At 34.3% G+C, this 13,602-nt stretch overlaps 1 protein-coding gene across 2 annotated transcripts in view; it reads left to right on the top strand.

Moving 5' to 3' along the window:
- Positions 1-13,602, top strand: part of LOC121733855 (E3 ubiquitin-protein ligase Mdm2-like) — a 26,579-nt gene continuing 12,977 nt past the window's right edge. Inside the window, exons 1-5 of one of the 2 annotated variants that reach the window (XM_042124238.1) lie at positions 1-233; positions 1,960-2,022; positions 6,859-6,977; positions 7,281-7,469; positions 10,764-12,207. In XM_042124238.1, coding sequence (XP_041980172.1) covers positions 203-233; positions 1,960-2,022; positions 6,859-6,977; positions 7,281-7,469; positions 10,764-11,372 — 1,011 coding nt within the window. In that variant the 5' untranslated portion in view covers positions 1-202 and the 3' untranslated portion in view covers positions 11,373-12,207. The remainder of the gene's footprint in view (positions 234-1,959; positions 2,023-6,858; positions 6,978-7,280; positions 7,470-10,763; positions 12,208-13,602) is intronic. The other variant, XM_042124239.1, reaches the window with a different exon arrangement.

The following is a 13,602-nucleotide window of genomic DNA, read 5'->3' on the forward strand; positions in this document are numbered from 1 at the left end:
TAGGTATCTGTGACCTGTGCACAGGACCTGTGTTGAATTCAGAATTTGGTGGTTGGACGCTGGTGCGAATAGTGATTTTTATCTCTTTGATTTGGTGTAGGTACTTGTGTCTGGTGATAAAGTGCTAATTATTGCATTTTCATTAAAGTCCACGAGAAATTAAAGTTTGGACGTTGTTGGTATACGGAACTCGGTAGTTATAATGACAGCATCGATAGCATCGTGTTCTCCAGGTGAGCAAGATTGCAAAAAACTTGTCAGTTGATTACTTGATTCAACTTTTGTCCTTCAAGGTTGTACCTTGTTTACGCCCTGTTTTCGTAGTATTATATAGTATTGTAGTAGTCTTTCCCTCCATAATATTATGATGATTGACTCACTGACTAAATAACAACTAGTTTACATTTCAGTTATTTTCCTTAGCTGTCTTTTTACCGCCGAAATTTAAGATTTCTAAGAAATTGCAAACTTGCTGGCGTATGCGGGCATAGGCAACTTATAGACTATAGTTAATATCTAGTGCTATAAAAACTAAAAAGTAAATACAGGCTACATTAAGCGCTTATTCCACTTGTCCTATTTAGAAGTCCTAGTTAGGATCCTACTTATATACATATACCTAATAATTAGTTCGCTTCTTATTCCACTTGTCCTAATTTAGTGACTAAATCAGGTGTCAATTTGGTCAGACCTCTTCTTAATGGCTCCAGTTCTATCAAAGCAACAAAAAATTGGTCTTGTCATAGGCTTGGGCTGTTGGCTCAATGAAAATAAAAATAAATAAAAGGCGAAAAAGATGGTTGAAAGAATTTTTCTCCATGTAAAATTAAGAATTATGAACTTTCTGAACTACTTGGAACCAGCAGACATAAGAAATTACCCACGAATGGATTCCAGATCTTATAACATAATATAAATTGACTTTAATACAGATTTAACAGTTCCCAGTTCCCACTACAGATAAAAGGTTGAAACCATCTGGCAACATTGATTTAGTCATTCAGGAGCCACATTTTTTTCCGATTTAGGATCCTAGCTAGGACTTCTTAAATAGGACAAGTGGAATAAGTGGTTTAATGAAAAAATATAATGATTTATTGTGTAAAGCAATTTCAATATGACTTCTTTCCTTTCTCAAGCTGACAGCACATACTAAATGATAAGATATGGTGATTATTTATTCCAGAATCATATTGCATTATTATATTGCAGAATCATAAGGTGCAGCGCAGACGAGACGACAGACTATCTGTGACACACGTTTTAGTACATGGAAATGGAACCTATGCAATTATATGCAGTAACGCACACGTCTGCGCTGCGCGTCGTGCTATACAAATAATATAAGCAACAGCAACTCATGCTATCCAAATAATATAACAAACTTTTGGATTATGTACATCATAATATATATTAACTAGCTGTCCCGGTGAACTTCGTGTCACTTTAAAACCTTCCCTGGACTTCTACGAATACTTTAAGACTGAAATCAGCCCAATCCGTCCAGCCGTTTTCGAGTTTTAGGGCGACTAACACATTTAAAAATCCATTTTTATATATATAGATATTCTTTTTGAGTATTTCTATTTTATTGTTTCTATCTATAAATAAATCAGCTCTGTTTCATACAAATGTGCTAAGGCACAGAAGGTTTTTTTAAATGAAAGCAGTTTTAAAAAAAATAGCTTATAGTTGGAAGGCTATTTAATATTTATTCTGTTTAACACATCAATCCCCAAACGGCACCCAGCTGCCGCATAACAATTGAAAATCTATTGTGTCTGCGATACCTATGATCGAGGTATAATTAGTAACATATCGCTAGTATACATAATAACATAACATCATATCCCTTTGTACTGTATTGTTTTTACTTATAAATGTATGACAAAGAACAGTATGTCAATAAAAAAAAGATTGCCTGAGTTTAGTGGGCTTATCGTAAACATAATATTCCAGGACATCCATGGAGAAGATCTGGCTCACATGAGAGCATTTATAGCGTGCAGGGCCAGGAAACAGGTAGGTCTTGTGTTTTAACATTTTATTAGTTGATGGTAAGTATTGCCTGCTTCTTATCATCCATTTTATTTTTCATGATTTTTTTTATACCTTTAATCAACTTTTGAAAAAGAAAATGATGTATGAGATTTATAGTTGAAAGAATCTAGAAAAGTTCATTTTGAATTAATTCCAAAAATAGTATTTATACAATTTTTATGTACTTATTTATTAGTTATTACTTATTACATTTTATCAATGTTCAATGACTTAGTTGTAGCCTGTAGGCACATCAAGTTAATAATATTTAGATAAGGACAAGCGTCAAGAACATAATGGAAATAATTGAGCCATAATCTTATTGCAATAATATTGAAATGTGCTTCACTATTATATCTGCAACTGTATATAGAATGTCCGTATACTTAATATTATGTCAATGTGCCCATAAAATAAATAAGTAACTCTTTTAGCACTACTACTTTTGGCGTTGCGGCACCGCACCGCCAAAATCGGCGGCAAAAAAAATTCAAAACTCAAAAAAACTTAGGGTCAATTCAGACCGCTACGCGACGAGGCGAGACGCAGCGTGTCTCTTGAGTGGTTTGCAAATAAAGTTGTCACTTGCCAGCATGTAAAAAATCATGTAACTTGTAACTTGCTCGTTTTGTGGTAATTAATTTATATTTCAAAATATGTAAGTACATAAATCAATCCAAAAAAAAATTTGGTATGGAAAAGTTTTTTTTTTAATTAATAAATAAATAATTTATTAGTAGGAAGGTATTAGATTACAAAATTACGCTCGTATGCTTTTAACTTGTCCTTAAATATAAAAGTTGCGGTAAAACTTCTTTCTTCGGTTGATAAGCTACCTATAGATTTCTTCATCACAAAAAAATTCTTACCATTTTACATCATATCAGAAAAGCAAGGTACGTAAAGGCTAATGTTATCTAAAATACTTCGAATCGCCAACCCTACTGCCTCTATAGATAATTGTCGGTGCTGGCAGTGAGTCAGGTCGCGTGTTCAGACATGTCCATGCAGCTCCGACAGGCGACAGCATGCAACTTGCAATAGAAACGTGACTTAACGGAATGGGGTCGTGAACCCCAGGCCCCAGCCAAAATAGCGGCTCGAGACTAGTCGAGAGTCGAGCGACAGTTAACTTTTGTCTACTTTAACTAAATTCTAAACATCGAACTTAAAATCCAATGGGATTTTAAATGACTTATCTTGAGCCGATGCACTTTTTTTTAACATTTTTTGTCGCTAATACCCGTCGAGTGTCGACCGACTGTTTCGAGAATTCTGTAGCCCCATGACACGGAAAACGTACCCTGTAACAAACCATTGAACACAGCATTCCAGAAATAGGGATTGCAATCCGGAAAACCGGATCCGGGAATTGCCGTATCCGGCGTCATTTTACGGGTACCGGATCCGGTCCCAATTTACCGGATCCGGTGTTAGCGATTTGTGGCAATAGTTAATAGAATCAGGCGTTACTTTGCGGATATCCATAGCTTAAAATTTTGTATATTATTATTTTTAGCAAAATTCCGCGAAATAAACATCAATCCGTAAGTAAATGAATGAGTGTATGCCGTGCTGCGCATGCCTATGCGTACACTCATTCATGTACTTACAAGTTGAGGTATATTTCGTGGAATATTACTAAAAATAATAATATACTTTAATTTGTGGCAAACTGATGAATAACTTACGTTAAATGCGTTACCCCTAGATAAGCTTTTTCTCACATTTTTAGGGTTCTGTAGTGAACAATGAACCATTATAGTTTCGGTCTGTCTGTCCGCGGTTTTGCTCAGAGATTATATATAGGACCTACAATGCTGTAAATTGGCATGAATATACATATTAATGATTCCAACAAAATGGTATATAAAATCTTAAAAATATATTTTACCTACCTGGTACCTCCCATACACATGAAGCGGGGATAAATTTTTTTCGCGTGTGGGGTGTTCGTTGGATAGGTTTTAAAAAATATTATGAGTATTCTTAGATCATTTTCCGATTTAGGGATCCATTTGTGCAATATGAAGTTTTAAAGTGGAAAAAATCGTCCCGTCCAGTCCAGTGTCCCCCCTTCTACCAGCTAAACGGTTGCTACTAGAAATGTGAAAAAATCACGAGAGTAAAAAATGTGCTGAATTTAAAAGGAGAATTATCACGGCTAAGAAGACTTCAAAGTTATTGAGTAATAGTCGATCATCTAAATAAAATGTATTCGATGAAGTATAAAGGAACTTTTCGTTCAAATTTGAAATTTGAACGAAAATTCCTTTCGACGTGACTGAGATGATGTTGTTAGTAGTGTAAAATACGTCATAAATGTATAATCATTGACTATACATACATTATCAAAAACTAGCGGTACTACGGAACCGCAGCAGCTCTATTATAACGCTTTTAAATAATGAGCATAGTCAATGGCGAGTTTATATCGTTAAATATCAACTCGCCATTGACTACAGCTACGTATGGTGGTGGGGAGGGTGCAATTAACCTGCTCATTCTTCTAGGCTAGGCCGACTAGGTTGCGATAATGCCGTAATTCTTTCTTTAGAATTACGGCATTATTGCAACCTAGTCGGCTGCCGTAATGTGCTTGAGCAACCATACGGACATTTAAAATATTATTCCATGCTCTACAGTTTTTAAAGAGTGGTTATCGCGCTTTGAAAATATTGCAGTAATCAGCTACAAGTGATGCATATATGCCTTGTTTTTGAATTAGAAAGCAAAAATAGGATGATTTTCGGTTTTAGTTCAATTTCATAATTCCGGCCGGATTTATGAAATTGACGGTAATCCGGTCAAATCCGGTCCGGATGGAAAAGTACGCTGGATTGCAATCCCTATCCAGAAATAAGGCTATAATATTCAAGAATGGTACGTAATAAATTTAGATTTTAGACTGTTTTAGTAAGTATCAAATTCAAGAAACCTGTTTTCATTTCCGGTGCGAATCTCTATCGTATTTTTTAAATTCATGAAGAGCAAATAATACATATAAAATATAATTTTTTTTCTAAATTACTGCGAACGAACTTGTATTTTTGGAATAAAAATATTGAGTTGTAAATTTTATACAAATCCGTTCAGTAGTTTTTGCCTGATTGTGAAAAAAATTCATCGTGAATTCGTGATCCTTTCCTCCTTAACTTCTAACTTAGTTCCAGTTATTATTAGTTGTTAAGTTATTGGCGGGTTTTTGAGGTTTTGTTGACAGTAGTTTATCTATATCAGCGGCGCGGGCGTAATTGCTTACGGGCATAAAGTTAATATACCTAGCGCAATAGAGCAACAATCTCGAGCTGTCATTTGTCAAACGAAACCGAAATTGGTTTCATCTGTGTGTAAAAATATGTGCACGTATACACTTAAACAAGCATGATTGAACATGATTTCTATGAGATTAAATTGTCAAAGTGCGGCACGTGCCGACTGGACGTCAAAGAAAGAGTGCTGCTGTTATGTATCACACGTCTCTTTTTACCACGCAGTGTTACTGATAGTGACATCTCTCTTGCTCAGGCCTTTGTTTCTCTATTCCGCTAGGTACATATGCTAACTTTATGCTTACGGTTGAAAAAAGTAAGCAATCAATGCCGCCAAAATCCAAAGCCAAAATCATAAGCGCTAGACAAAAAAGTTCTGTCCAAAACCTCTGAAACCTGGCATTAGTTGCATGAGCTTGTATATCACACTAACATGCTGATATCTTGCCAGATGGGCGATCGTCACGAATGATCAATCATCATCCAGGGGACATCAGGATATCGGAAGAAAATGGCCGCTTATCATGCTTTTGAAATTTGAAGTGATTACTGTGTTGCCAGACATATGAAAGTTTCGTGTTTAAGTGATTGAAACGAACTGTCGATTTTTGCTGTGTGGACTTTGTTGATTAACATAAAATTGTGTTTCAAATAGGATTGCCAGAGTCAATTTAGTCAAAATATCAAATTTTATACCAACTTTAAAAAATAGGAGGAGGTTTATTGTGTATTATACGCTTTTCTAACGTTTGGTTTGTTTTTTTTAACAATCAAAAGTTCTAATAAGTCATAGTTCGGGTTTTTGGTCTAACAATTTTTGTCATTAATAATTGTTGACATTATTCATTGCTTTAAAATCTGGCAACTCTATTTTAATTTTCGACAGATGATTTCTTGTAGTTATTACTTAGTATAAGTTAATTTTTATTATAATATCTGGATATTCCATAGTTTAGTTTTTTTTTGTCAAATTAGTTTAGATGTAGTTTGATTCATACTTGACGATTTCGACTCATAAACTGACTAAGTACTTCATCTTTACACTTTTTTCCTTATTCCCAAGGCCTTGGACCTTTCCTGCGAAGTATTTTATCTGTTTCTTTATTATTTTCTTCAATACTGATTCCTGGCTCTCTTCTCTCGATAGTCTGTTATATATATTTGGTTTTCGTCTGATCTTTCCTTATATCTTTTGAGTCTTGACTCATCCATCATCTTTTTCACTGACTATTGACAACATTTTTGTTGACTCGACTTCCATCATAATAAACCGTAGCATAAGTTTTGTATGTTGTATGTTGCATTGCATGATTAAAAAAAAAAGTACAAAAAAAACAAAAGAAAAACAAAAAATATACTTACATGACAATCTGAAAAAAATCACAACCTATAAAAAAAAGAAAAACGATTACAATACAATCTTATAAAGAAAAGTACACATTGGCAAAAAAAAAAAACATGTTCAGACAACCCGAAAAAAAAAGAAAACCTGAAGTCAAAATGGCCCCATATTGTCACATTACTCTGAAGTTGTCGCTGTTTGTAGATGTAGTGCGCGACACGACAGACACAGAGTCGGACAGCGACAAGGAGGGCGTCGAGTACGAGCCGGTCACAGATGCCGATGACGACCTGGATATTGATGATTCGTCGGGAGGTAGTGATGTGAGTATACATTATTTTATTGTATGTTTCGGTGTTCGAGATATCGGCTGGTTTGACGGAGTGAAATCATACCTTCGCGTATAAAAGTAATGTAAAGCAGAGCGCATTGTGTTGATCAGTGAGAAGTCAGTAAAATTAAGTATAAAGTTTCTACCCTTTCTAGGCAAGTCTTCTAAAAATAGGGAAAAAACTGGGTGTAATCTCAATTCTCAGATTTATATGTCTTTATATCATTATTGTTAAATTATATTATTAAAAAACTGTAGCAAAACAAACCGTAATAAACCTCTTTTAACGTTACAGAGCGACATAATCCGGACGCGCGTGATCGAGGTCTCGATGGGCGACGACGGCGAACTCCAGCTGGCGGACTCCGAGCGCGCACCCGACTCGAGCGACAGCGAGCTCGACTACCACGATTACTGGCACTGCGCGTCTTGTCGCGCGACAAACAACGATCCGGCCTATCGCTACTGTCAGAAGTGTTTCAAGGTAATTTGAGCTCTATGTTCAGTAATAGAGTCTGCCTTTTATGTGTTGTGAGTTGTGACTTTCTAGTTTTATGTCAAGTGAAGATACAGAATATAAATGAAGCTGCACTCCACAAGCTTAAAAAATTGTGAGAGTTAATGCTTAAAAGAAGAATCAATACAATTTTTCCTCACTTATCAGAAGATTGTGAAACAGCCACCAAATATTCTGTTGTTGTCATTTTTGTGCCAAAGTATAAGAAAACTTGGAATAACAAAAAACAGGCACAATTTAAAACTAAAAAGCTAAAGGCATATTTTGAAGAAATAAGATTTTTTACAGTAAATAAATAACTGTAAATTATAATTTGCTAAAAAGCTTGGCTGGGGCACTGCCGTGCTCCCAGATCACGAACAGTACCTTCTTTTTGGTTTGTTTCGAAAATGTGATAGAATTGACATTGAAAAACAAAATATAATGAAATAATTCAGAATTATAAGAAAAATATTATAAAATCAAAGCTATAGAGTATATGTTGTAGAAGATGTTGCTTGGTGCTAAAAAAAATCGAAATCATAATCACAATAACAAGGAAAAAACATAATATTTGGCGAAAAATATTCAAATGTTGCAGATTGCATAATTATATCACTATGAGAAATTTTCGGCTCATTTTGAAATGATCAAAAAGACAAACAGTAGCTTTCAATAAAAAATATAAATTGGACGAGACAGTGGAAATTAAAAATATATTAAGTATGGTAAATTTAAGCAAAATCCTTTAACAAAAATTAACCCCATAAAAGGTTTGAAACTATAACTACAATTAAAAAAAAATAAAGCAAAACTGAATAACTACAAGAAAAACTGAGAAATAAATAACAAGAAAATAAAATCAAATACGTACTTATATAAAAACTACATTTATAGAGGTATATTATAAGTGAAGTCAATAATATTAGTCAAACATGCTATATTATGCATGTAATAATAATGTTATAATTACTTATATTTTGTTTTGTCCAGGAATCACAATGGCAATGGACTACAAATTTGGTTCTATGAAACTAGATACTAGAACAGATTCTATGAATCATTGGAAAATCAAACAAGGCTTGGATATAAAGAGAATTATATACATAATTAAGAACATGGATATAATCGTTGGAAAATCTATTAATCATTGGAAAATCAGACAAAGCTTAGATATAAAGAGAATAACATATTATAGAATTAAGAACATGGATAGAATGGAATGAAAACATGGGAATCTGATTTATAAAATACGTCAGAACAGAATGAATAGTTCATGCAATCAGCTTTAAAAGTCGTCGAACAAAAATGGAAAGTTAGAAAGACTAAAAGTAACTGAGAAAACTACTAAAGACTAAAAGTAACAGAGTAACACTTTGCAACGTACACTAATCGGAATAGTTACGCTATCGCCTCGCCTCGGAATATGCTCGAACCGCGCTTACAGCTCGGCGTCCCCGGTGTTACGACTTGTCGTTTACTTTTACCCCTGTCACGATTAACGTTTGGATACAAACGTCCGTCAGTGGTCGACAAGCTGCAAGCGCAGTATTGCCTAACCGTAGCCGAGTTGGAGTTAGGTTGACGCCTGGATTCCAGCGAGGCGATGACGATTCCTTGCCGAGTTGATGTGTGCTGTGAGTTGTGACCAGCAGAACCAAGGTGTTACTCTAGACAAGGGACTCATCGTGCACATTACGGAAGTACACAGATTTGCCCTGGATTCTTGCTGTAGATGTTAGCTCTAAAACCATAACCTTCGGTTGAAGGCATCACTTCGGTGTGCTCTTATGAGACCAATGGCCACTTATGGTTGCGTTGCGTAGCATTAAAGCACAGGGAGAGTAGGGCTGGCAGCTGTCCAATAAGAACGGACGTCCACTGTTCTTGGACAGCTACAACAGTCTTCCAGAGACATATGTCTCGGCTTTGTACTATCAGTTGTTGTCATAAGTTGATTCATAGGTAGATGGTGGACCTTCGTTATTTGGTCGCGTTATGTAAAACCCAGTCGACAGATGAGACGCGTCAACATAACCCATCCAAGACGCGACGCGAGTCCGCCGTCTGCGTATGAATTGATTTCTTTGATGGTGCATAAGCTATGATCATGTGTGGAGATTTTCAAAGCTTTACCAAGATCCTGTGCCATTCAGGGAGAACTTTCCGGTCCTCCCTTAAAGGGAAGGTCCCAAATAATGTCCACAACGTAATCTGGCTGGACTCTGGGGCCACAACCGACAGGTAAATATTGCTTTTTGGGGAAGTTTACAATCGCTATATGGTAGGCGCAGCTGTAGCCTGAACGTATACGCTTTATAAAGTGCACTTAAGAGCCACGCTATTCTGGCAGTGATCTTCGTCATCTTTGGTTGTTCACTGACCCTGGCCAAAAAAAAAAAAACAAAGCAACTTTGGCCGCATTGAAAGCGTTGCTTGAAGCAGAAATCTCATCTATAACAGTTTTAAACTGTGTTAGAATGTGACGACGGTATCCGTCTGGTCGACTTCTAGAAATTTTCTGAGTCAAAAATTTTGGCTAAGAAACCCGAGATAAGTTGGCTAGGCTGAGAGCCGTAACACGCATACAAACACTAACGATTGGGTATGGAGACAATGCAAATGGGGCGATAGGTATTACCAAGCCTTGAGCATTCCAAAGCGCCGTTTCCCTAGCGCTGCGACTTGCAAACTTTGCAAAGAAAATAATATTTCTAATAAAGGCAAATAAATTCTTTGTCCACTTTAAAAAGTTAAAATAGCTTGGAAAGAGGAATACTCTTCCGCAGGAGAACAAGACATTAATAAGAATATAATCGTATTTGTGCTAACTCATATCGTCTATGTATGGATGGGATGGCTATTTTAATATTTAAATACACCAACTAATCCATATCATTATTCCCTAACATCCATGCATGCAGATTGCAGTTTGTAACCGTGCTCTTATTATGTATTATGCTTGTATAATGTATGTATTATGCATTATGTTATGAAAGTACGACTACTATTTCCTTTGTTTTTGGCTTTCGAAAACAATAGTTTTCAAACATTCGGTCTGTCCATTCCACGAAAAAACGATTCCTTGGTGTTGTTCTTTTCTCTATATTTTTAACAAAATGTTATGTTACATATTTTATGCATTGTAGTATTATATAATTATGTATTTATGAATTAAAAATCATAAATGTTTAAATGAAACCCAAAAAGAAATCTCTAAAAAGTAACATCAACCCGAAAAAAAATCAACCATTTTAATAATGTTTATAAAAAAAATTTTAGGTACGTAAAAATTTGTTCCCGCCCCGACCGAGGCGCAAGGCGCGACGTGTCGACCCGCCCCCACCGCTTTCACAGGATTCCGGCATAGACATGCTCAGTGAGCTCACTCAGTCGCAGAAGTCTGAACTTACTCAGTCTCAGGAACTCACTCAGTCGCAGGAACTTACTCACTCTGAGGAACTCGCTCGGTCTCAGGAACTTCCTCGGTCGCAGTCTGAACTGAGCCGGCCGCGTAATGTTCGCAAACGCAAGCACTCCTCAGACAGCGACAAAAATGACAAACGCAGTAGACTCAGTCAGTCGGAATCCGAGTCAGACTCCGACTCGGAAGTCGTCGCTCTGCACAAAACGATCAGCGATCCCGCCGTCTCCATAGATCAAATAGATCGTATAGATCCCAAATCGGAGATCGCGTCGAACGATGATAACTATAAATCGGATATGTGTATCACTTGCCTGTCCGAGCCGAAGTCGGGTGTGTTCGTCCACGGCCGCATAGCTCACATTTGCTGTTGCTACAAGTGCGCCATTAAAGTGTGGCGCAAGGCAAAGCGATGTCCCATTTGCAATAGCAAAGTTAGCAATGTCTTGAAAGCGGTAGTCATGTAGCGTGTATACCACCGTTTATTAATGTTATTGATTGATAAAAATATAAAAAAATAAGTCAAGAAATATATCGGACTAGGATAAGCTTCGAATAGGTGCAAATGGTCAATTCACATTCAAAATCTTTGCTTATTCTTGTAACAAAAATAATATCTTGTGTAAATATTATAAATAAAAAAGTGAGACTGATACAGTATAAGTTTTGCTTATAAAAAAATAACTATAATATAGAGCCTCAAATATTCATAATAAAAGCAAAAATAAAATAATGAAATATTTTATGGTAAGTACAGAACTCCTAAGAAAGGAGTTTTAAAAGTATGGTCTAATTAAAAGTTATTTTCTAATAAAATACGAAAAATATAATAAGCACCTTTTGAATGTGAATTCGACTAATAGGCAATATTAATATTATGTAGATTAATCAGATGAATATGCACCTTGTGATAATTTATTCTATTTAAAAAACATAAAAGCCAAAATTGAGAATAGGTTAAGTAGGTAGTAGTTCAATGTGTAAATAAATATGTATAAAACATTTCTACGTAGAATTCAAAAAATTAAACAGCCACAGATATTATATGAGTAAATAAAGATTTAAATAATATCTTTGCTTAAAAAAACTTGTTGTTTTCAAAGTTATTATAGGAGTGTACATATTTTTAAATCGTACTGATAGAGATAAATATTATTTCTATATGAAGATTAATATAATTTTAATTTAATAGGTTTTTTTTGTGTGTAATAACTTGATATTAATTTCAAACAAATTAGTAGTTGTTAGTGATTGGCCAATCATTTTTTTCATCCAATCAGAGTTACTGTACGTTTTTTTTTTGTTTTTGTTTTGTTTTAGAAGACACAGAGTAATTAATTTTCTTTAATATTCTAATTCCCAATAATGTATGGCTTTTTTTCTTTATTTGTCTATGCATATTAATTAAAAGTCGCAATAATTTGTTAAATTAAAAAAGTTTTTGATTCAGTAAAATGTTCAATTATAATTTTTATCTGAAGACAAAACTGTTATTTAAAGACAAAGGCTAAACAGTTTAAAATTTAAATAGTAAGAGTTTTTGATTAAAAATTCTACAATAATCATGTTAAAAATAGGATCTAATCATAATAAGATTTTTTCAATTATATTTGAATTAAATATGGAACAGCGGGATCGAAATTAGATAAAAAAGATTAAAATTTCGTTACTGTGCAGAGATGACGATCTACAGAGTTTTTTTTAGCCTACTTCTTCTTCTTTTTAAATAAAATGATATAACAAAAGGTATAATTGTCAAAACATGCGCTAATAATTGAATAATATTATGTAAGGTACAGTCTATATTGTAATATGTATTTTTGTGTTGTAAAACATTAGGTATATGAGTATCTGTAGGTATGTGATGACTAATGTAATTAAAAAGTAATATATTGTAAAATTTATGTTTTATTTAAGAATAAAAAAGCCCCCTTCTTATTGCAATGTGGACTGTATCTTATATCAATCTATTCCGGTGTAAAACTTAAAAATTATATCACAAAATGTTCTAAAATGTCTAATTTTAACAATTTTATAAAAATCGGGCGTGATGTTTGCGCGGTTTTTTTTAAATATTTGTTAAGTATTTGTTTAAAAAAGAAAAAAAGCTGATCGCGTAAAAAGAAAAATAAACGCAATTTCGGGATATCTGTTTTTTATTTATAAGTTGATAATATGTGCTCTTACCCTTATTCCTTAATAGTAAATAGTACATACCTATAAAGATAATGATAAAGATTAGTTTTAAATATTGAAGAGTGTGCCTAAATGTTAAAGTACACAAAATCATGGTCGTGGTAGACTGTACACTGAGGCTTGTGGCTGTTCATTTTAATTTTTAAATACAGAATGATAATAATTTGTACCGTTCGGCGTTATAAGACTGAATAAGAAGCTCCTAAAACAAATTTTACTTCTTAAAAAACTTTTTATACGATTGCGCACAGGAGCTCTTGTATATCTCGAATATGTTCATTCTGCTAAGTCTCAAAACAAAATCAGTATCACTCTGTAATATAATTATGTATAAAATAGACAACATGAGTGGATGAAGTGAGTAACTAACATTTTACAACATGAGTGCAATCATTTTTTCCCTTATAATTCGAATTAATCCTGTAAATTACCTACTTCATCACATTTCATAAAAAAATGTGGATTCTATGTATGCTAGATACATAGAATCCACATTTTTTT

This window comes from Aricia agestis, chromosome 14 (genome assembly GCF_905147365.1).
Source record: "Aricia agestis chromosome 14, ilAriAges1.1, whole genome shotgun sequence".
Lineage (NCBI taxonomy): Eukaryota > Metazoa > Arthropoda > Insecta > Lepidoptera > Lycaenidae > Aricia > Aricia agestis.